This window comes from Stylophora pistillata, chromosome 1 (assembly GCF_964205215.1).
Source record: "Stylophora pistillata chromosome 1, jaStyPist1.2, whole genome shotgun sequence".
Taxonomy (NCBI): Eukaryota; Metazoa; Cnidaria; class Anthozoa; order Scleractinia; family Pocilloporidae; genus Stylophora; species Stylophora pistillata.
In genome coordinates, this window is record NC_142519.1 from 12,202,624 (window position 1) to 12,224,675 (window position 22,052).

At 38.0% G+C, this 22,052-nt stretch overlaps 2 protein-coding genes and 2 pseudogenes across 3 annotated transcripts; 2 read left to right on the forward strand and 2 right to left on the reverse strand.

The window, feature by feature from the left end:
- Positions 1-2,235: 2,235 nt before the first annotated feature.
- Positions 2,236-3,989, forward strand: LOC148741257 (uncharacterized). The gene is made up of 2 exons (XM_088737345.1): positions 2,236-2,470; positions 2,709-3,989. The coding sequence occupies exons 1-2, from the start codon at positions 2,357-2,359 to the stop codon at positions 3,717-3,719; spliced, it is 1,125 nt and encodes a 374-aa protein (XP_088593471.1). The 5' UTR covers positions 2,236-2,356; the 3' UTR covers positions 3,720-3,989.
- On the reverse strand, positions 3,846-7,907 carry LOC148741258 (uncharacterized). The gene is made up of 3 exons (XM_088737245.1): positions 7,448-7,907; positions 5,650-7,291; positions 3,846-5,230 (listed from the first exon to the last, which is right to left on the reverse strand). The coding sequence occupies exons 1-3, from the start codon at positions 7,755-7,757 to the stop codon at positions 4,459-4,461; spliced, it is 2,724 nt and encodes a 907-aa protein (XP_088593371.1). The 5' UTR covers positions 7,758-7,907; the 3' UTR covers positions 3,846-4,458.
- Positions 7,908-8,727: 820 nt separating this feature from the next.
- LOC111319541 (uncharacterized) lies at positions 8,728-10,900 on the forward strand (annotated as a pseudogene).
- A 1,334-nt stretch (positions 10,901-12,234) lies between these two features.
- LOC148741259 (GFP-like fluorescent chromoprotein amFP486) lies at positions 12,235-14,259 on the reverse strand (annotated as a pseudogene). Its single transcript, XR_015992879.1, has 4 exons — positions 14,162-14,259; positions 13,533-13,757; positions 12,911-13,121; positions 12,235-12,398 (listed from the first exon to the last, which is right to left on the reverse strand). The product of XR_015992879.1 is annotated as a GFP-like fluorescent chromoprotein amFP486 (transcript).
- Positions 14,260-22,052: the final 7,793 nt, after the last annotated feature.

Genomic DNA, 22,052 nt, shown 5'->3' on the forward strand with positions numbered 1-22,052 from the left:
GTGGGATCATCATCATCAATGAATCTCTGTTTGTTCTAGTTAGCTTTAAAATCAATCCACCGGGAACTGAATGAACTGCCAGCCAGAAGAGCGAAGACTGTAATTAACTTATCGCAGAATAAAAACAATGGCATGGAGAAACTGAGAATAAATTTCTTAAAGAAAGCAAACGAAAAATAGCGATATGCTAGATGAAGGCTCGAACCATAAAGAGCTACTGGAGGGGGAACATTGAGGTTTGCGGTGTTACGTATTGATCCTTTTTGCGATGTTGCGGTTATCTCAAACCTTAGAGTGTGCGATGTTTGAAAGCGACGGTATTCGGTGAGATAAACCATTTTCGGTTTTCCAATTTATTCTTTATACCTTTTAAATAACCCGTGGTTAATTGTCAAACAATTAAGCAATACATCCAACTTAAACATTTAGCGATAAAAACGAGCGATAAAAAATCTGAACGACGTTTTGACCGCTCTACGGTAATTTTCAAGTTAGAGTGCTTGAGTAAATTTCCGCATAAATACGATTTCTGAAACAACGGAAGGAAGGTAAAAGCTAAGTATTTACATATAAACAATAGAGGTAATAACTATTAACAAAGTGCAAAAATGAAGTGTAAATAAGCGGTGAAAAGGATAAAAATTAATTAATATGAAGTGTTAAGCAAACAGCTTCGCGCGAGTGTAATCGCTCTGTTTGTTCAGTTTTGGCTGAAGGTCACGAATAGAAAACATTTAGAAAATCAAACAATCGAACTTGTTTGAGCATTTCCTCAGGACCCTAAAGTTCTTTGCGATTTCACATGATTCGATTCCATGTTCTCTTACATGGTTGCCGATTACCGATCGTTTATGTTCCTCCACACGTTGATGTAGCTGTCGGCTTGTAAAGCCGACATGATCGGTATCGCACAGATCACACTTAAAGAGATATACAACGTTTTGCTGGTTGACAATTGGAGATTTAAGTTCCTTAGCTTTGAGCTCATCTTTGATCTTGCGGCTTGTAAAGACAGGGGGTACTTCGGTATTTATCTTCCGCCTAAGATCACTAACAACAACAAACATATTAAACATATGTGTGAACTGCGGTTATGAGACGTATATGAGAACGATCCTTCGCAGTAAAGCACTATTTGAGCAATAGTGGAAATCAGACCTGAAAAAAATTTCAGGCCTGTACGGGATTCGAACCACTGACCTCTGCGATACTAGTGCAGCGCTCTACCAATTGAGCTAACAAGCCAACTGGGAGCAGGCCATCAAATTAATTCGATATAAACCCGTAGATGATAAATCAAACAACAACAAACATATGAAACATATGTGTGAACTGCGGTTATGAGACGTATATGAGAACGATCCTTCGCAGTAAAGCACTATTTGAGCAATAGTGGAAATCAGACCTGAAAAAAATTTCAGGCCTGTACGGGATTTCAGGTTGCTCAAATAGTGCTTTACTGCGAAGGATCGTTCACTCACCAGAACAAAGGAAAGGTAATAAGTAAGCGCAATCGCTTGCGCATTTTTTTTCCTCTTCTGCTGAACGAAATAGGTACTAGAAAAAGAAAGATCGGTTAAACAAGTCCCCAAAAAATGTGTGTATGAATTTTCCTGGTCTTGGGCATTTTCTGCCCAAACATCTCCGACAGCGGCTGAGCCAATCAAAGGTACCTCATTCTGAAAGAAATTTGTCACCTTTCGTAAACATAGGCATACTACGCATGCGGGAGTTATTTTTCTGGGTATGTGGGTTGAAATGGGACGCTAAGTAACTACTGCTGGTGTCTGAATAATTGTTGGCAAAAATAAATTGCATTGGCACCACGCTAACCGCAGTCCCCTCCACAGCCCTAGTTTGAACTCGTCGCGCAACGCTCTCTCTACAACTTTGCGTGACGAGACCAAACAACGACCTGCTCGTAGGCTGTAATAATGCGTACTGCCACCTATTCGTCAGAGACAAAGTCGTAATTATTATTCTGGCCGTAAAGGGCCAGAATCAGCGATTCCGTTCGGCTTTTCTGTGCAGTAAAATGCACAATAGGCGTTACGTAGCACTTTTTAATTGGGCTACCGAGCAATGTGGTGGACAAAGCCTGGGAACGAGATTAAGTTTTGGCATAGAGTGTCAGTCAGGCTTGAAGTGGTGGACCGCGCATAAACGATAACCAGGCTTGTTACAGTTTATACTTATCTTTCGAGTGAACTTAAAAATATCTATTTAAAGCACAAACCATAGTTAATCGAGGGGACTGGTTATGAAAGCCGGCGAACTTCAAAGGACCGGCCTATTGTTTGGGTTTTGAGGTTGAGATGCACCGTCACGTGACATTGACCGTGCATCTAAAAACAACATGGCGGACGCGTGTGATGACATGTTCTTCTTTGGAGACGATTTAGAGGCAATTTTAGGAGTTTTAGAAGAAGAAGAAGACCTTGATGAGTACTTCAGAGAAGCAGCTGCTGATGTAAGCTATAGAATCTGTTTTAATAGTTAAAATATAGCCTAAAAACGTCAAAAAGGAAGATTGAACATGAAGGTCGAACAGACTAGCTTTCGACATCATGCTTTCGATCAATCACTCTTATTTCGGGCTCTATTTATAAACCATTTCTTGCCTAAACGTTATTTTATCAGCTGTTGATTTAAAGATGATTTATGAACCTAAGTAGTGTGTGATGTTGATCGTGAATTTGGTTTTGCAGGTTCACCCACTGAGCGTCACTTGCCCTCATTGTCCAAAGAAATGTAAGAGTAAGAGCGGACTGAAACGTCACATCACTGTTAAACACAAAGATAAAACAGAAGAAACAGAAGAAACTGAGACAGACAAACCAGAAAATCGAGATCTATTAACTGTGGAAACGTATGCAAGCATCGTTGGCAATGCTAAAGTGAAACTTAGAGACAGCAAAATTTATCCAAAGGTAAACAGAGACGAGATATGGTCCTACAACTGCAACACTCTACAATCTTCAACACCTAAATTTTCTGAAATTCAGGGGCTTTATATTCAATTGGCAAAGTCTGGAAATGCAGAGAGGTTTTATGCAGCCTTTTACGCTAGCATAGTCTTGCATGCTTCGAGCCATTTTGTAGGATTATCAAGAAACTCTGCTACATTACTTTGTTCAAAAGTGGCCGACTGCCTTTTAACACATAGCAAAGAAAAAGCAGAAACTCACACATGTGAACCATTGACGAAATTATCTGATAAAGAGAAGTCAGGGTTACAGTATATTGGAGGCTATGTACTACATAAGCTACATAACAAGCACAAACAAGCAAGTAAAACACTAGAAAATGACCACGCAATCTCACTGATAATGGCTGGGAAATGGGACAATCCTATTGGTGAAGATCAGAGATTGACTACAACATTGAATCGAGGTGGACTGTGGAAGATCACAAGAAATGCTCAGTCTGTTTTTGAAAGAACTGAACACTATTTCAGGGAAGCTACACGTAAAACCAGTCTGAAAAACATTCCTTTAGCTAATATTATTTCAAGATCAATGCATGATGTAACTGTTGTCGCATCTCACTCTGCCATGTTAGCCGACTCTGAAGTTGAGATTAGTAGCCATGTTGCCAAAGATGTTCTCCACAATATTATTAGTTTGTATGTTAGAGTTCGTTCTTTTTCATTTGTGAAGGACGTTATTCAAAAACACAAAATTAGATTGAAACAACTGAAATCAAAAGCTCTTCGCTAGGACATCAATAGGTCATCAACAGACTAATTACTGTAATATTCTTTAAATTCCCAAAACAAATAGACTTTTCTGTAAATTTAATGTTCCTGTTTTATTTAAAAAATATCATAATAAGTTTGACTGACGCTGTGCCTAGAATATGTATTTCAGGAATTATGCTACAAATATTCAAGTAGAAATACAAAGGAGGCAAATGTTTGAAAGTCAGTCCTTATGTATTATATTATTAAAACTTATATTAAATTATTAAAGCACAATTGTTAAAACCAATGATGTTTGTGAGTTGAATACATTGATATGAAAATGATATGGAATATATCAGACTGTTTACAGATAAGTAAGAAACCTTTCCCAACAATAAATGGGAACAATTAATCCTATTGATTTATGAAACACCAAATAAAACAGTGTTATGATATAATGCTATTTACAAATTTACAAAAAACCTGATAGAGTGAGCACACTTGAACAATGAAAGAAAATATTTTTAGGGGATAATCAAAACAAGGGATTAGTCTCTAAGATAACTATTAATCCAAAATCCTCACAGAATAAGTATGCTCACTCTAATGTATTATTTTAAAATTACAAGATCACTCACTATATATTTATGAATAACCCTATGATACAAAACAAGAAATTGATACTTTTTATATTTTCCTAAGTTTTAAGCTATGTTTTAAGTTAGATACACACTCATTTGGAGATACACAGGCTATAATAATCAGCAATGTCAGCATTATTTAGTTTTCTTCCTTTTTGGGACAGGGTCATCTGAGACATTAACCCATGCCTTGTTTTTGTCTTTCCTGCCTCGGGTATTACCAGACTGACAGGTGACAACGCGTTGCACTCTGATGGTGTTATTGTTGTAACCAAATTGACGCATATCTGGGTTGTCACTTCTCCTACCAAGCTTCCTCTGGTTCCCAAAATACTCCTCAAGGAGATCTTGGCAAAAGCGCTCAGTGAGCACATATTCCATCCCTTCATTAAGTAGAAACTTTGTAGCCTCTACAACTGAATGAACTGTGATTTTCAAGCCTTCGTAGGTTTGCCAAGAGAGAAACATCTTGCTCCTTGCATTGTTGGTGTACTCACCAGGACGATTGGCCACACTCTCTCTCCAATTTCTCAAATAACCAAGGAAATCATTGGTTAACCAGGCAAACCGTTGATCATTCACTGATGAATATGGCTTGAGAAATGGCTTTCTTTTACGCACATGCTCATGTTGGTTGCGAACATTCAGACAATCAAAGAAGTTGTCCATCATTTCGCACAATTTAGATGTGGCGATGGTGTCGGGAGGACCAAATGACTTAAGAACATTTGCCACTGAAGCACTGAGGATCTGGACAGCAAGGTTGACTCTCATTGTAGAGTAAGCACTGAGCTTAATATGGTCATAAGTTAACCGAGGAAGCAGCTTTAGGCCATTGTCAAGGTCTTGATGAAACAGCTGGATAAAATGCTGCCAGAGGATATAGTGGCCATCATTCCACATGTACCTACAGAATAAGACATTGGTTATTACTATCAATCACTAAATCAAACTACTTCCTTATCGTAGTTTACACCTAAATCATTATATGAATTCTGTAAATGTAATGTTGTTTTGAATAACTAAGGAAATGTAAATCCACCCAAGTTTTCAAGGGAGTTCCCAATCACAACCCCCCTCCTTACGTAAAAATCTTATTGTTTGTAACCATAGTAACCATGTTAGCTAATGTTATCTAGTCAAAATACCAATAATTCTAGCTTGACTATATTATTTCACCTCTTACTAAAAGCAAGGGAAATGTTTGACTCTGTTGTCAATTATATGAATAAATCATACAATTTCTAACATGGATGCATTGAAAGTGCAAATTTTATTCTGTGAAATTATATCTTTACAATAATAGTTTCAAATATATCGACTTACCGAGTACATGTACCATGACCAGAGCTGTAGACACAATTTCTTGTAGTCTTAATGAGATGGGGAGCATCAGAACAAAAATATATGAACCTGTCGGGTGCATAGAGGTTCACAGTGCGATAGCACACATCAGTTCCAGCATTACCATCAAGAGCTTTGTGCATTCTGTACAATGCTCGGTTGGGTGACGCTCCATCTGATGTACTTGCAATCACCCAAAGATTACAAGCTAACTCAAGCACACATACTGCTTGCCAAAACAATGGCATAAGCTGATAAGATGTAATCCCATCGGTGGCAAAATAGGCTAAGCTGAACTTCAACTCAGTACAGAGACCTCTGATATAAAAGACCATAGCATGGCTTGCAATCTTGTCAGCTTTTTCAAGTGTTCCAAAGTTTATATCAGGATCTCCCAGGTCAAGGAAACCAGTTAGTTCCCCAGATACTTTGTCAAATACCAGATTTGACAAAATTTTCATTTCGTCAAAAAGGAGCACAATGTATCGTTGCACATCGAAGTAGCTGTTTGTAAGAACATTCAACTCCTCAAGTACTTCCTCTTGAATGCCAGCTTTGGGTCGTATACAATTTCTATAGTCCTTCAATGTGCGTTGGCTCGGCAGTACAAGGATGTTACTTTTCCTGAGCTCTTCATAGCATGCTGGGGACTTGGTAGCAAGTGACAAGCAGTATCGAATGATCATAGGATGGTATCGGACACCAGTTTTACTCTTTGTCATCAATTTCTTTTGCTGCTGCCAGAACAGATCCATGAATGGAGTGATATTTTCATTGGATGTCCCCAATATACTTGTAATGTCATTGCTTAACTGGTTGTCTACTTCTACACTTGACTTTTCTATCTCTGATTTCATTTCTTCAAGCTTTCGTTCTAGTTCTGCACACTTAAGCCTCTGTGTTTTTAGGGTTAGCTTTATTCTCTCTGGTGTTGTGTGAGAGACTGGAGCAAACAAATGAGCAGGCTTTGCAAGCTTTCTTTGCTTTGCTTTCTGATCCACCTCTGACTTGTGAGAGTATTTGTAGCAAACACAGCACTGCTCACCATGCTCCACCAAAACTTCACAGTCCCGTGTTCTCCAATATTCCAGCTGTGGGAATATCTCAGAATCATCTCTGAATAACGGATCCACTGACTTCGGTATAATGTGGTGTACGATATCGGATGACAGTTCAAATGGTCTCACTCCAGGGCAAATCAAGAGAACATCAATTCTCTTGATAAGTTCAGAGACTGTGATGTTCATAACGGATCGCAAGGTTTCAAGATGAATCGCATGATCATCTGGCAGAAACCATCCAAACACAGACACAGAAAAACCAAGACTATCATCGATGGTGAGCTGAATCTTTGGTAACACAAGCAGAGAACTCTCCTTTGTCAATACAATTCGATCGATTGCTGCCTCTAAGATCCACTCACTTAGAATTTTCAAAGATTTCACTCGTTTTACTAGATCTTTAAAGTCACTGTAGCATTTTTTAGGGGCCACTTCTGGGATTTCGTTGACTGCGCTTCGAGGTGGACGCACATTTACTGGTGTTGTGAAGCTACGCTTCGGCATGTTTACTGTTGGCAAGGCACCAAACTTCGGTTTCTTTTTCTGCATCTTTTCAGATTGAACTAGAGTAGAAACAATCACAAACAAACAGAATCAGAATATAACGTTTGAAGTTTATCAAAGCTCAAGTTAATTGATAAGCTATGCACCTAAGCACCGCGCAGATTATGTCTAGGATCGCGTGTAGTTAAACTTATAAGATTGCATTTAATACTTACAAATCTCAATATCCTCGGGCCTAAAATGGTTTTCGCACGTAAAGACACGATCATTGTCGATCTGGCGCTTGAAATCTTTGTCTACAACGCGTGTTTTGGTCAATTCGTTTAGCCAAAGTTCTCGCCATTTCTTGTATTCAGCATTGCGAGGGGCAGGAAGTTTCCAGATGCCGATTCCTTTCGTTTTGCGGGACGAGCCGCAACCAAAAACAGAGCAGTTATCTCCGGGCATTCCTTCTTCATTTATAGATACATACAAGCAGTATTTAAGAAGGAATAGTAATATTACAGACGTAAAACGTGCAGTCATCAGTACAAACGCTCACATGTGAGACGCCATCTTGAATCTATGTGATGCACGGTCACGCTAGGTTGAACTCGAAAAACCAAAACAATAAGCTATCCCTTTGAAGTTCGCCGGCTTTCATAACCAGTCCCCTCGATTAACTATGCACAAACCTAATACTGTGAATCGCTTCTATTGTAAACGTACTCATAAAAACAACAACCGCGGGAGCAGTAAAAGTTTATTTGCTGATTGTTTCAATTCGATTAATAATACAATTATCTTATGTGAGCATTGGCGATTAGATCCGTCAGTAGATTAACGTAGCGAACGAAACAAGTATACCTTGCTGACAAAAAAAATCTTGTGGAAGTCACTACCACATAACTTTAATTTCAATCACTCAAAAAACTTGCAGTCCATAAAATGCCTTCTGTGATACATCGTTCCGAAGCAAAAAAAAATTCATAGCTTTGTTAATAAATGTAAGCAGGAGAAATCCTTGTAAACAAAGTCATCGTGTTCAAATGCAAATTTTTGTTAAGCGACCCCGCATTTCCTCTAGTGATTTTAGTTTTTCCAAATTGTCATGGATGGCATCAATTTGTTCCAAAGTCTTAATCTCCATAACTCTCCATGTTAAGAAACAATGAAAAGCACTCAACAGCGATTTTGCTAAAACAGCAAAGCCTTCAATAGCGCTGCGCGGATAGTCTAAAAATAGATTTGTGATGTTTGGATCCCCCCGCCAATTTAGGACAAACACTTGGAGAAAGTTTTTGGAACGTGACGACTATCGAGAACCTAATTTTGCTCTAATACTTGCTTTTAAAGAAGAAACGGTCGCAACTAGGAATTGTTGTTGGGGAAAATGTGACAACGACTCAAGGTATCCTGAAAGTGTACCAGATTCTCTGAAAGAATTGATAAAAAACGGGCAGAAGGCATTCATACCTTTCCCGAAGCCGAAGTATGGATTAAAGCGTTGTCAATGATGGGTCAATGCGTGCTCTTAAGAGAAAATTTCACTGTGGAAAATGTTAATTATAATACATACATTTCTGCAGTACACTGGCCAGGTGGGAAAGTACCGACCGATAAGTTTCCTGAGCCTTTAAAGGCGAATTTGTCCAAGAAAGAAATTGACCTTAAGTCGCGAGTTAAGCGAAAGGCGCCAAAACAGCGACCATACGAACAAGGAGTGAAGAAGACAAGAAAACAATTCAAAATCGACTCTGTAGGAGAAACAACTGATCATTTATTCGAAAGTGACGCTAATTTAAATTATTTTAGACAAGTAATTTGGATATCAGATACAATTAATATATGAATTTCATATATTTTGAACTGCGGTATTAAATACGTGTGATGCACGTTCCTTCGCAGTAGATAGCGCTATTTATGCAATAGCGAAAATCAGACCTGAAAAAAATCAGGCCTGTACGGGATTCGAACCACTGAACTCTGCGATACTAGTGCAGCGCTCTACCAATTGAGCTAACAAGCCAACTGGGAGCAGGCCGTTAAGTTGATTCGTAATAAACCCGTGATGATAAATCAGATACAATGAATATATGAAGTTCATATATTTTGAACTGCGGTATTAAATACGTATGATGCACGATCCTTCGCAGTAGATAGCGCTATTTATGCAGTAGCGGAAATCAGACTTGAAAAAAATCAGGCCTGTACGGGATTCGAACCACTGACCTCTGCGATACTAGTGCAGCGCTCTACCAATTGAGCCAACAAGACAACTGGGAGCAGGCCGTTAAGTTGATTCGTAATAAACCTGTGATGATAAATCAGATGCAATGAATATATGAAGTTCATATATTTTGAACTGCGGTTATAAATACGTATGATGTACGATCCTTCGCGCCGGTGGGAGTAACGAAATAATTTGGATATATCAACAAAGTTGAAAAGGTAAATTGGCCACCCTAACGATTACAAAAGCTGACGTTCGTTACTCCCACCGACGCAGCCCCAAACAGTTTCTTTCGAAACTATCAGCCTCTATTTTAGAGAAGAGGAATTACCAACGAAGGACAAGAGCACACAAACGGCGTCGAGTGCAGAGCTGAAGTCAAAGATCGAGACGCTTTTAACAACAAACGAGCTAAAGACCAAGCTCTCAAGTAATGTTATTAATCATGTCGCTATGGTCAGTACTGTTTCATATGAAATTGCCATAAATGACTCAAACACTATGAAACATTTGACTGGTCTTTTGAGCGGTCAATTTAAGTTGCTCTTCAATTTTCTAAATGATGTTTGTCCACTTGATAACCTCACTTATTGGAGTCATAGTGGCAAGAAACGTTTGGCAAGAGAACCAACAGCCACACGAACTGACTCTCGCAAATCAGCTTGTAAGTGGTCTCCAGAAGAAAGACTCTTCATCTGCTTGCTACGACTTAAAAGGGGTTTTACCATCAAAACACTGTCTATTTTATTGAGTACCCCTGAAAAGCCAATTTAGGAAACTTCTATAAGAGACATGTTTACAACATTTATTCAGCTTATGTATAAAATCTTACGTGATATGAAGAGAGAGATGTTCTCTTCAAAAGAAGTTCTTCAGAAGTTTTTGCCTCCAGTCTTTAAAACAATGAAGATAATAAGATGTAGTGTAGACTGTACAGAGTTCTGGGTTGAGAAATCCAGGAGCTTTGCTAGCAGGGTAACACTTATTCATCTTATAAGCATGCCAAAACCTTCAAGTGTTTAATCGCAGTAACCCCAAATGGAGGAGCTTGTTTTGTTTCAGATCTCTATGAAGGGGATATTTCAGATGTGCAAATTTTCGAGGAATGTGGAATCTTGAAGCACATCGAGCCACAAGATGTGGCTTGTAGATAGAGGTTTTACAGTCCAAGATTTAGTTAATCCTCTACAGGCAGACATCAAAATACCACCATTCTTAAAAGGCAGATGGAATATAAGTACAGCTGAGGATCTTTCCACACGGAAGATTGCCAAAGCAAGAGTGCATGTGGAACGTTTTAATCAGCGACTCAAGCAGTTCAGACTGGTAGGAAGAACAATTATACCACTTTCACTTGCCCCTTTAGCAACTCAGATGGTTGTAGTTGCATGTGGATTAGTAAATTTCCGGGAAGTTCTTTGTAAATAAATTCTAAGACATTGAACTTTGCCAGCATAAACCTAGACTGCATTGTTTATTAATTGGTTTTTGACTTCATTTACTTTTTCTAAACACCTGTTTTCGGAGATGTTGTCCCATTTGAAAACAGTATAAACTAAACATTACTCATTAGTAGGGAAACAGAGATATAACCTTAAACAATAACCATACAGTCAAACCTGAAAATTCTTTTGAACTAATGGTGATTTTTCACAGATATCACCTCACTTACTACTAATTTCCCTATTTCCTGCTTGATTTTACTTTGCTGTAGCCTCTACTACTTTCCAACCCACTGATTAACCAAATTATTAATTGTTAAAAAATGTGTTTCATTAACTCTTTCACTCCTGTGATCACATTAGTAATTCTCAATACTGTCTACCATACAATTCTTTTAATGTTAGTGTAGAGAATTTGGTATTGGATCAACTAATAATCCCCTGAATGACATTTTTCTTAATTCTCATCACTTGTCTGCTTGATGTTGTACTGATATTGTAAGGAGAAATTCTCTTTTGGTCACTCATGGGAGTTAAAGGGTTAAGCTGTAATCTGGAAATGTTTTCAATTATTTACACCAAATCTGTACTCCACAAAAATAAAAACAATATTCATTATGTTAAAAGTTCTAAACTGTTTTAGACATATTGGGCTGTTCTTGACTAAATAGAAGTATTACTTCAAATGAAATGTATTGACCTGAGAATGTTAAGTGAACAAAGTTTAAACAGTGTAAAGTATGTGGCTAAGAGAGAAGCGTTGAGGCTGATCCTTGAATACAGACAGACCAGAATTCCTTTTTATGGTACTCCTTTAGACCATCATATAAAAATCATGTGTTGACGGTTCTTCACCTCCATACCGCATTAAAAAAAGGGTCAACAAGGAACACCTCAAACCTAAATGTCCCCCCTCCAGTAGCAATCTATGATTTGAGCATTCATCTAGCATATCGCTATTTCTCGTCTGCTTTTTTTAAAATTTCTTCTCCGTTTCTCTGTGTCATTGCTTTCATTCAGCGATAAATTAATTACAGTCTTCCCTCTTCTGGCTGGCAGTTCATTCCGTTTCCGGCGCTGACCAATTGACTCTCCTATTACATGACCCGATAGGGGAAGGATGACAGTTATTGAGAAAGAGTTGTGGGTGTGTAGGCAGTCATGGAAAATAGTTGCAAATAAATCGGCAACACATGTGCTCTCAGTTTTTAGTCTCAGGGAGCATTTATGGCCGCAGGAAATGAGATAATGACAATACAGTTTATTATATCAATTTTCCTTTTTATTATTCAGTTGACCTGATTCGAATTACAATGAATTCAGGGCATTGATTGTAAGTAATAAAAATGCTTTCATCTTACAAAGACTTAATCAATATTCAAAGGGTTAACGTGAGCCGCAGCATGTTCTTCCAGCTTGACCGTAAAACCTTTTTCCTTATGGCCAAGGTCGGTCCTCACAATGTGATGTTCTACAACATGATTCGGGGGCAGAGTGACCGGCTTCTCTGGTCTGTGCAAAAAGAAAATAATTAAAAGAAAGAAAGAAAAAAAGGGCAAAGAAACAAAAAAAAAAACCAAAGAACAATTAGAAACAACTACGACAAAAATAGACAACACTTGCTTTATGAACAGCTTTAATAAACCTTTTGTTTTAATTTACTCAGTATTTAGTAATTTAATTAGTAATTTAATTTAGTAATTTACTCAACAATTCTTTTGATCATTCAGCGGTTGTTTTTTCCATCGCCATTGGAATTTATGCGTAAATAAAAAGGTAGAAAAGAAAAGGTTTAGGCCGAAGAGGGGATGAGTTATCTTTTTGTTGCTTGTGGAGTTTACTCATTCGATACTGAATATCTTTTTCTAAGATGAATTATTACTCTTCCGTTCTGTTGAGGCCCTCCTCATCCCTGGGTTCTCTTTAACTTCTTTAATTTTTGGAAACACAAAACAGAAGAGAGCCGTATATTCAAAGAGGACATTTCACAATCGTCGGAGCTGATGCAGGCACGAAAATTTTACTTGTAAGTAGAGTGAAACTGGCATCTGTGGTAACCACCACCTTCGAGCAGAAGAAACTGAGTCACATCACCTCTCAACAGCTCTTTAGACACCGTCATTTTTTTCGAAAGACTTATTCCAGCCAATTGACTTCTTTTTCATTATGGGTCCATCAGCAGGAAAGTTTACGCCATGATAGATGGAATTGTGGATGAAGCAATTTCCTTCAAGACTGCAAAATTGAGAAAACTTTGGGGTATCAGTCAAAAAAAAGGTTAAATCAATCTTGCAGCTGCGTCAAATAATAATACTGCGATGTGTATACCCTGTAGAGCAATGCTTAAAAGCCTAGTCATAAATTTAGTCATTTTCCATTTTTAGCCCTCTTACTCACAAATGTCGTCTTACATGATGACGCCTTAAATCCTTTCAAAATGAAGTAGTCTGCATATGTTGAGGTCACTATACTTTTTATGTGGTTTTTCCCAACCTGTGTGTCGACAAAATGAGTTTTTGGGAGAGAATCACAACTAAATTGCATTTTCAAAATGGCTACTCCCTGCTCCATGTCAAAAATATTCTTGAGGATTTCATTTCTTTTGAAAATGTTCTCTAACTGCCATGCAAGAAATTACATTTATACCAAACGGTCCTACTGGCTGTGGCAACTCCTCCATCCTCAAATATGAATGACCTTTCACATGACATTCCATCTGGATAGGACTGCTTGAAATAGTCAGGCATGCCTGGAGGATACTTAGTGAAGCATCTGTTTCCATATTGAAACGCTGTCGACAGTATGTCAAAGGAGAATGGAAGGGGTTTTCCCTTTGGCTTGATGATCCATAATTCGCTCATCTGTGTTCCCCTAAACATGAAAACATGAAAAGTGTGTTGAAAATTGTTTTCAGAAACGGCTCATGTGTAACTGGAAATGCACGAGAACTCAGTAGAGCGAACCAAGTACTTATTATCACAATTCGAACTCAATAAGACAAATACTGCATAACCTTTCATGTCAGAGATTAATGTATGGTAAATGAGTTTAGTTGTGACTGAGCTTCTCCCCTGATTCTAGAAGTTGATTAAGAAGTCGATGTCATGGACCATGGGTAATTTGCAAACTCGAATAGAAACAAGCTCATGGTTTATGACTGAAAATCTTCTGATTAATCTTTGGGCGGAATTCTCCTTCTCTATCCCTTGATGTTCTCTTGTTTGGTAATGCACGGTAATGAAATAATCTAAGATGTTCTGTTTTTTAAGAGACACTCGTAAGGATTTCCAATTCCTTCACCTTCGATCGTGAATTCATGGCCATTGACACAGCCTTCCATATAGTATTTCGTCCTCATTTCGTTTGCGATTCCCTGAATAAGTAAAAAGGAAAAGGAAAATAAACATTTCAACTGACATTAATAATTCTGAGACCTTAGCTGTATTGTTATAAATCATTTCAAATAATGGAAATTGTTTTTTTCTACCATTAAGATATATCTTGAGCCCCTTGAGCCATATCAAATCATCACGAAGCGCCTCACACCATTCGTGCGTATTTGGCTATGAATTTGATTTTGATTTTCTTACTCTTTGACCGTCTTTTAAATATATACTTGAACGGTAAAAGTTTATTGCATCAAAGAAAAACACTAAACTGAACTGATTTCGCTCCAAGGTGAGTTGGAAACTCGAAGACATAAAAAATGAATAAAATGAACCAATGACTGACACATGAAGTCAGGTTAACTAGTTAAGCTAAACAATAGGATCAATTTAAATAGTTCTTCGTACGGCATGTTTCTGTCTGTGGTCTGTGGGGCATGCATCTGTTCCAATAACTTTTCCCTTTACAATTTCAAATCCTACTTTAGAACATGTCAGAACACCCAGAAAAATTGAAAGTCACCTACGGGGATCATTGCTTTATCTAATTTTCATCCACTGGTCAAATGAAATTCATTTCATTAAAGAATAAGGTCAGATTACTTCACGGGAAAGGATAACCGTCAAAAATTTGCCTCGCTACCAACGTGCAGACTCCTAGTTAGTTAGTAGCAAAACTTAACTGGTATCTAGTAGGCACAAGTTTGAATCCTGTCGAAGCCTAAATTTTTCAAAGCCTCTTTTCTGTAATTGCTAAATTTGCAGCTCACCTGCCAGGATCACTGCTTTACTTGATTTTAGTGTCAGTCATAACGTTTACAGAGCATGTTTGGGGTGTGGCATAGCAGTTTGCGTTTGGACGATTTTATGTCATTTCTTGTTAGCAGGGTAGATTCAGTTGCAACTGTCTTTGGTTAGTTAATTACTAGATTTCACTTAGTTGCTTTGAATGAGACATGTTGAGGATAAATGGCTAGATTTTCAAAACTTGTTTAGGAGTTGAGATAATCTGTTGTAGTTCACTCCGTCGCCGACCAAGCTAAACTGACTGCAATGGTAGGGTGGATTGATGTTAAAGCTAAATAGAACAAACAGAGATTCATTGATGATGATGATCCCACGTGAACAATCATGTGATTTCTCATGATGATCGCACGTGAACTATCATGTTATTTTTAATGATAATGATCCCAAGTGAACCATCCTGTGAAATTTAGCAATTGGTTCATGCTTAACGCGCGTGCATTGTTGAAGTTTTCTAAGCTAAGAGCTCCAAAGCCCAACAGTCTAGTCCATTTATCGTTTTTTCGAATCTACTCTCATTTAGGATACTCATTTATCATTTGGGCGCCAAAACGTCTGTCAATTGGAATGGAACAGAAAAAGACATTTGAAAGTCTAGACACCTCGCGGCTAAACTCCACGGGAACTTTGCAGCAAAGTAAAACTGAACGTATCATCTTGTATAGACACGGCCATCGTAGTGGCTTTTGAGAAAGTAGACAGGATTTGCACGCGCGTACTGCGTTGTGACGCGGCAAAAACTTATTTCCTGCGGTGTTACTAAATTAACATCAATGATTATATAATCATGGAAGATAAACATACATTCTAACCTTTCGAGTGCATACTTCGACTTCTTCCCTGATTTTGTAAAATTTGACTACTAATTATATTTAGTGGCACTTTCAAACCTTCTAAAATAACAGTAATCTTTCGATTCCTTGTCGTTGGATATGAGACTGTTAGGAAGTGGTGTTATGATGTTCCGTCGATCAGAGGCTTGTTTTTGGAATGATTATTTGTTTTTCTTGAATTTTCCGTTTAAGTTTCCGACAGACACAACTGATAACATAACCAGCGTGAACTGTATGTTTTTTTGAATTTTGACTTCGAGTGTTGGATCCACCATCACTGTCTGCATGCAATCTTCAATCTTTAATTTTAAAAATAGGCTATTTAAACTTATCTATGAACGCATTACAAGTACTTTAGCACCAGGGCCCTCAGAACTTTATCAATAAATGCAGCTAAGCCTAGGATAGTTTTTCTAAACTCTAACTCTCGATAAGGCAAACATACTGAAAAGTAGCTTTGACAGGCCACAACCCTCTGAAGTGAGCTGGGTTGAGGAACACAAAGGGTCGTCTTCAAACGGTAATCACCTTAAAGAGCAACATGGAACAGTCCCAAGTGCCTGAGCTATGAAATGCCCCTTACAGAGGAACAAAAACTAACTTCCTCGCATCGTCCACACAAGCTCCAAATGGAACATGGCAGGTTGAACAAACAATCGCAAGCTATTTAACGTTAACTCACCCTGATAAGACGCCTGCACTGCATGCTAGAAACTGTCTGAATTACCTAGCAAATATTATTAACTGATTTGAGTTTGAAGTCATAAACCGACATTTACCGACAAGGAACAACTTGAAAATTATAATCGACTACCGACAACGTAACGAAATTCTAACCGACAATCGACAGATGGACCCCCTTCCCAATTCAGACCCTCATATTACCAAGAGGTATAATTCTTCCTCCTGCACAATTATCAAGGTTTTATCTCCGAGAGTTCATAGAAGCCCGCTAATTAGCGAGCCAGCGCAAAACATCATGGTTTTAGCTTTTGGACAAGGTTGGTCGAATTTTCTTCGAAAACCACCAGTCTTAAAACATGTTGAATAAGACCTCTGTTGTAGATAACCACCAAGGTTGAATAGCCTAGTTATTGTAGTTAAGTTAGTGAAAAAAATCTAAACTTAATATTTGTAAATATCGCCAGGAAATATTGGTATCAAATTCCACGGCTCGGCCGTTCCAAATTGAAGTAGCCCTTCTCAATTGACTCTGTAGAAGCCGTTTGATGAAAGCAAATTGATTAAAAACAAATGATCATTCCAAAAACAAGCTTCTGATCGACGGAACGGGTCACCGAACCAACTAATTGCAAAGGCTAGAACCAAACAGTCTCACGTCCAACGACAAGGACGCTAATGATTTTGTGAATTTTTACCGAACAGACATTCTAAAGCTGAACCGTTTTGGAGCGTAAGCCCTTTGTCATTCACCCTGACGCTCAAAACGCCATCTTCAGAATGACCCTTTAAACACGTGTTTAATTTTTCACTTTTGACCCACATCCAACCTATGTTAAAGTAGAGAAGTTGTTCAATCATTAGTCTTTATGTTTTTTCTTTTAAGGAAACAAGCGCAATTTAAGTTCTTCTAAATCGAAGCTTATATAGAAACGTTAATTGCTGCATAAAGGTCGAATTTTTGGTCGAAAAGCCGAGCAAATAGTTTGTCTATCAATGTTACTATTCATTTGATCTGTAACTGCAGCTAAATTACAACCGATACATGAATATACATTAGCGTACTGAGCCATTCTGGAACTTAAAAAAATAAAATGGCAATCTATTACTCTGTCTTGAAAAAAATGGATATCAAGTTCGTAAAGGTGACAGAATAAGCTCTCGAGTCAACGACACTACAATTCTCCAAAGCGACACGAACTGTGGCCGTAAAGCGGAAACCGAACTTTCGGACTTCAAGCAGGGCCTTGCGACAATTTGACGATTCCATTGCCCAGTAAATATTACATTTAAGTAACAACGTGTTCAAAAAGTACTGTTTAATACAAGATTTTTTTGTCAAATCGTGGTACTTTCAGAATTTTCAACTACGCAATTTCTTGCCCTGAACTCAACTAAACAACGATCTAAGCATGATGAATTTCACCGCGTGGGCTATGTACGCGTAAGAAAATTCGTACGTTTTTTGCTTATGACAGAAAATCAAGAACTGTTTAGAATAAGACTGTCGTCCCGAAATATCTCTTGGTCATTTTCGTCTTGCTTACTATTAATAGAAACCATGACAAACTTGTGATCTCTTCACACACAGACATATTTGCATAATTCACTTTAAAGTTTGATCCGCATGCCTATTTGCAGACATTCGAAAATATTTAGCGATTTTTATCTTTCATCTCAATTTTTGAGTAAAATATCAATCGCAGGACAAATAATCGCCGCAATGCAATAGAAAAACTCCTTTGGGGGCAAATATTTCGTCTGTGGAGCAAATAATCGCAGCAATGCGACAGAAAACCTGCAGGAGCCAAAAAAACTGCGATCACGATCGCCGATCGCCGACGGGAAGTAAGAAAATTGGACGATATAGGAGAAGACCGAACTGAGGTCCAAGCATTGTAGAAGGTTTCTGTTGTTGCAGACATACAGAAGGACTTACACTCTGGATAGCGTAGTATTAACGACTTCACAGGAGCAGAGTTGTAGGGGACAGGAGTCCGCAGATACAAAAAGGAGTTAAGATCGGGGAATATCTGATCAAAATCGTCAGAGTTCGTTGTGGGTTCGGATTCTGTTGTTCCCCTCACTCACTCAACAGGACGGCATAGTAGCTTACGCCTCTTTTAGAAGTAGTAAGCTACAAAAATGAAAACAACGAACTTCCATTGACGCGTAAAGCGAGGCCAGCCAAAGTAGTTTCATGACCGAGGCTTTGCATTTTTCATTCAACATATAGCGAAAAAAAGGAATTAAAGCATACTTTAGATGAATAAATAATGACTATTCCCGCGAAAGCTACAAAGCCATTTTATTTACGTAGTACATTTACTTACATAACACGCTTGCTTATGTAATCATCAGGAATAGTTTGAGCAGAACGAAAACATTGTCAGACAATTAAATTTTTCTTTTGTAAACGTCCTTAAAACTATTTAATAACTTATCCCACAGAGGGCTCTGGGATGCGCAATTAGCCCGCGTGCGCACGAAGCTTCGTAAGCAAGTCATCACGATTTTCAATTTTTGTGTTAGTTTTGAGTTTCTGAGTCGCTTTTCTCGAGGTTCTAAGTTTTTTTTTTCTTCTGAGTTTACCGTGTTACCGTTTCACCTTTGTCCACTCACTTCCGAACAAAATGGTGTTCAGCAACGAGACAGACGAACTTTGTGCATGTTCTGACTGAGTGCCGGATTTTTACTTGCAGGTTGCCCAAGGGATTCATTCTTGAGACAGTGTAATCATCGGCTCCAGTGAAATGAACCGGCTTCTATTCATATATAATCATATGCATTTGAATTTATCTAAAGGTGGCCCTTAACGGCAACTCACAAAGATGAATTATTTTCGCGAAGAATTAGGCGCCAGAGTGAATTGAGAAAGCTTATTAGTATTACTATTATTATTATTATAAGGGATAATTCAATATTGAAACGGCAGAACCGTGGAATTTGATACGACTATTCCATGACGATATTTACAAATATAAAGTTTAGCTTTGTTCGCCAATTTGACTACAATAACTAAGCTATTCAACCTTGGTGGCTAATTACAAAAGAGGTCTTAGTCAACATGTTTCATGATACCAGTGGTTTCCGCAGTAACCTCGAACAATCTCATGTTGTCCAAAAGCTAAAACCATGATGTATTGCGTTGGCTTGCTAATCTGCGGGCTTTTATGAACTCTTGGAGATAAAACCTTGATAATTGTGCTGGCAGAAGAATTACCTCTTGGTAATATGAGGGTCTGAATTGGGAAGGGAGGTCCATGTGTCGATTGTCGGTTAGAATTTCGTTACTTTGTCGGTAGTCAGTTGAATTTTTGTTACTTGTCGGTAAATGTTGGTTCATCACTTCAAACGCAACTCAGTTATTCATATTTGTTAGTTAATTCAGACAGGTTCTAGCATACAGAGCAGGTTTCTTATCCGGGTGAGTTAACGTTGAATAGCTTGCGATCGTTTGTTCGACCTGCTATATCCCATTTAGAGCTTGAACGGACGATGCCGGGAATTTAGTGTTCGCTCTTTTGTAAGGGGCATTTCATAGATCAGGCAATTAAATTTACTTTGGCACTGTCTCAAGATCTTAAAACCACGATATGTGTCACTTGGGAATGTTCGAACAATAAGGGAGGATAGAATTTACAGAGAAGAAGAATATGCAGACACTCGATTGTGTTGATAATCATTGATAGTTGGTCTAAGCCACACCCCCCTACCGTCCACCACCGGGAAAAAGCCGACCGACAAAAATTTAATGCAAAGACACAAAAGACAAAAACTGATCCTTACGAAACCCGGTTAAGCGGCCGGAGGGGTTCTCTATATTTAGCCGCCACTACTACACTGGACCGCTCTAGAAGAATGACACTTGTTGCCACACACAGGAAAATAAGTAAGCAATCAATACATTTTGGAGCTCTCATAGGGATAAGTTATTAAATAGTTTTGAGGACGTTTACAAAAGAAAAATTTAATTGTATGACATTGTTTCATTTCGGCTCAAACAGTTCCAGATGATTAAGTAAACATGTTTTGTAGGTAAAGGTATTGCGTGACTGCTATGTTTTTGTCCCTTCCTGTAGAGTATCCATCATCTGTTGAAATAAATTTTTGAGTCTTCCCTTTTTTTAATGCTGATTGAAAAATCACAGTAAAATAATAATAATAATAATAATAATAATAATAATAATAATGATAATTTAAAGAAACTAGTTCAAAAGCCTCATGGTTACCCTAATCTCTGGGCACAAACAATGATTACATAAAGTATGCTTCTTTTAATTTCTCCCTTCCATCGTCTCATTTTTACAACATAGAGACTGTTGCTGCAATCTGAAGTCACGGTCTTGATTGCACGTGGAAAAAATCATTATGACAAACGTATCAAGTTTTAGTAACTACCACTGAATTTGCAGATAATGGGTTTTTTTTTTTTTTTAACTATCCAGCGCAACACAAACTTGAAATTAACTGATGAAGAATAGACGCAAAATTTTGAAATTCCAAAAAACAAACAGTTCACGCAGGTTATGTTATCCGTTAACACAAATGATCATTCAGAAAACAATCCTTTGATCGACGGAACGGGTCACTAACCAACTGATTGCAAAGGCTAGAACCGAACAGTCTCACGTCCAACCACAAGGACGCGAATGATTTTGGGAACTTTCATCAAACCATAGTTAGTAGATCGTCGAACAGAGATTCTAAAGCTGAATTTTGGAGCGTAAGTCCTTCGTCATTCACCTTGACGCTCAAAACGCCATCTTTAGAATTACATACACTAAGGTGACCAATTCATATAATCGAATCAGTCGATAAAACCAAATTGTTTGAATAGGTTATCAGTTATGTCTGTGTGCCATCTTTGAAAGTGCTTTTTTCCTCTTTTTATCTTTTCCAGAAGAAAAGCAGTAATTAATTTAATAATACATTACTTAGACGGCAAGTTAATTACAAAAAGAAATTATTTTTTTCCATAAGCGAGTTTTCCATCTTTCTTACAGTCTCATATCCAACGACAAGGAATCGAAATATTAGTTCTATTTTAGAAGGTTTGAAAGTGTATTCAAATATATTCATTAGTTGTCAAATTTTACGAAATCAAGGAAGAGGTCGAAGTATGCACTCGAAAGGTTAGGGTGTGTGTTTATCTTCCATGATTACATAATCATTCATCTTAAGGTAACACTGCAGGAAATACGTTTTTGCCGCGTCACAACGCAGTACGCGCGTGCAAATCCTATCTACTTTCTTAAAAGCTACTACGATGGCCGTGTCTATACAAGATGACACGTGCAGTTTTACTTTGCTGCAAAGTTCTCGTAGAGTTTAGCCGCGAGGTTTCAAATCTTACAAATTTCTTTTTCTGTTCCATTCCGATTGGCAGACGTTTTGGCGCCAAAATGATAAATAAGTTTCCTAAATAAGAGTCGATTCGACAAAACAATAAATGCATTAGA

Bases quoted from the DNA above. Each gene is read 5' to 3' on its own strand.
- LOC148741258 (XM_088737245.1), bottom strand. From the start codon at position 7,757: ATGACTGCACGTTTTACGTCTGTAATATTACTATTCCTTCTTAAATAC. The intron at 7,292-7,447 runs GTAAGTATTAAA...TTTCTACTCTAG, and splicing joins GCCCGAGGATATTGAGATTT to TTCAATCTGAAAAGATGCAG. The intron at 5,231-5,649 runs GTAAGTCGATAT...CTTATTCTGTAG, and splicing joins GGTCATGGTACATGTACTCG to GTACATGTGGAATGATGGCC.
- LOC148741257 (XM_088737345.1), top strand. From the start codon at position 2,357: ATGGCGGACGCGTGTGATGACATGTTCTTCTTTGGAGACGATTTAGAG. The intron at 2,471-2,708 runs GTAAGCTATAGA...TTGGTTTTGCAG, and splicing joins TCAGAGAAGCAGCTGCTGAT to GTTCACCCACTGAGCGTCAC.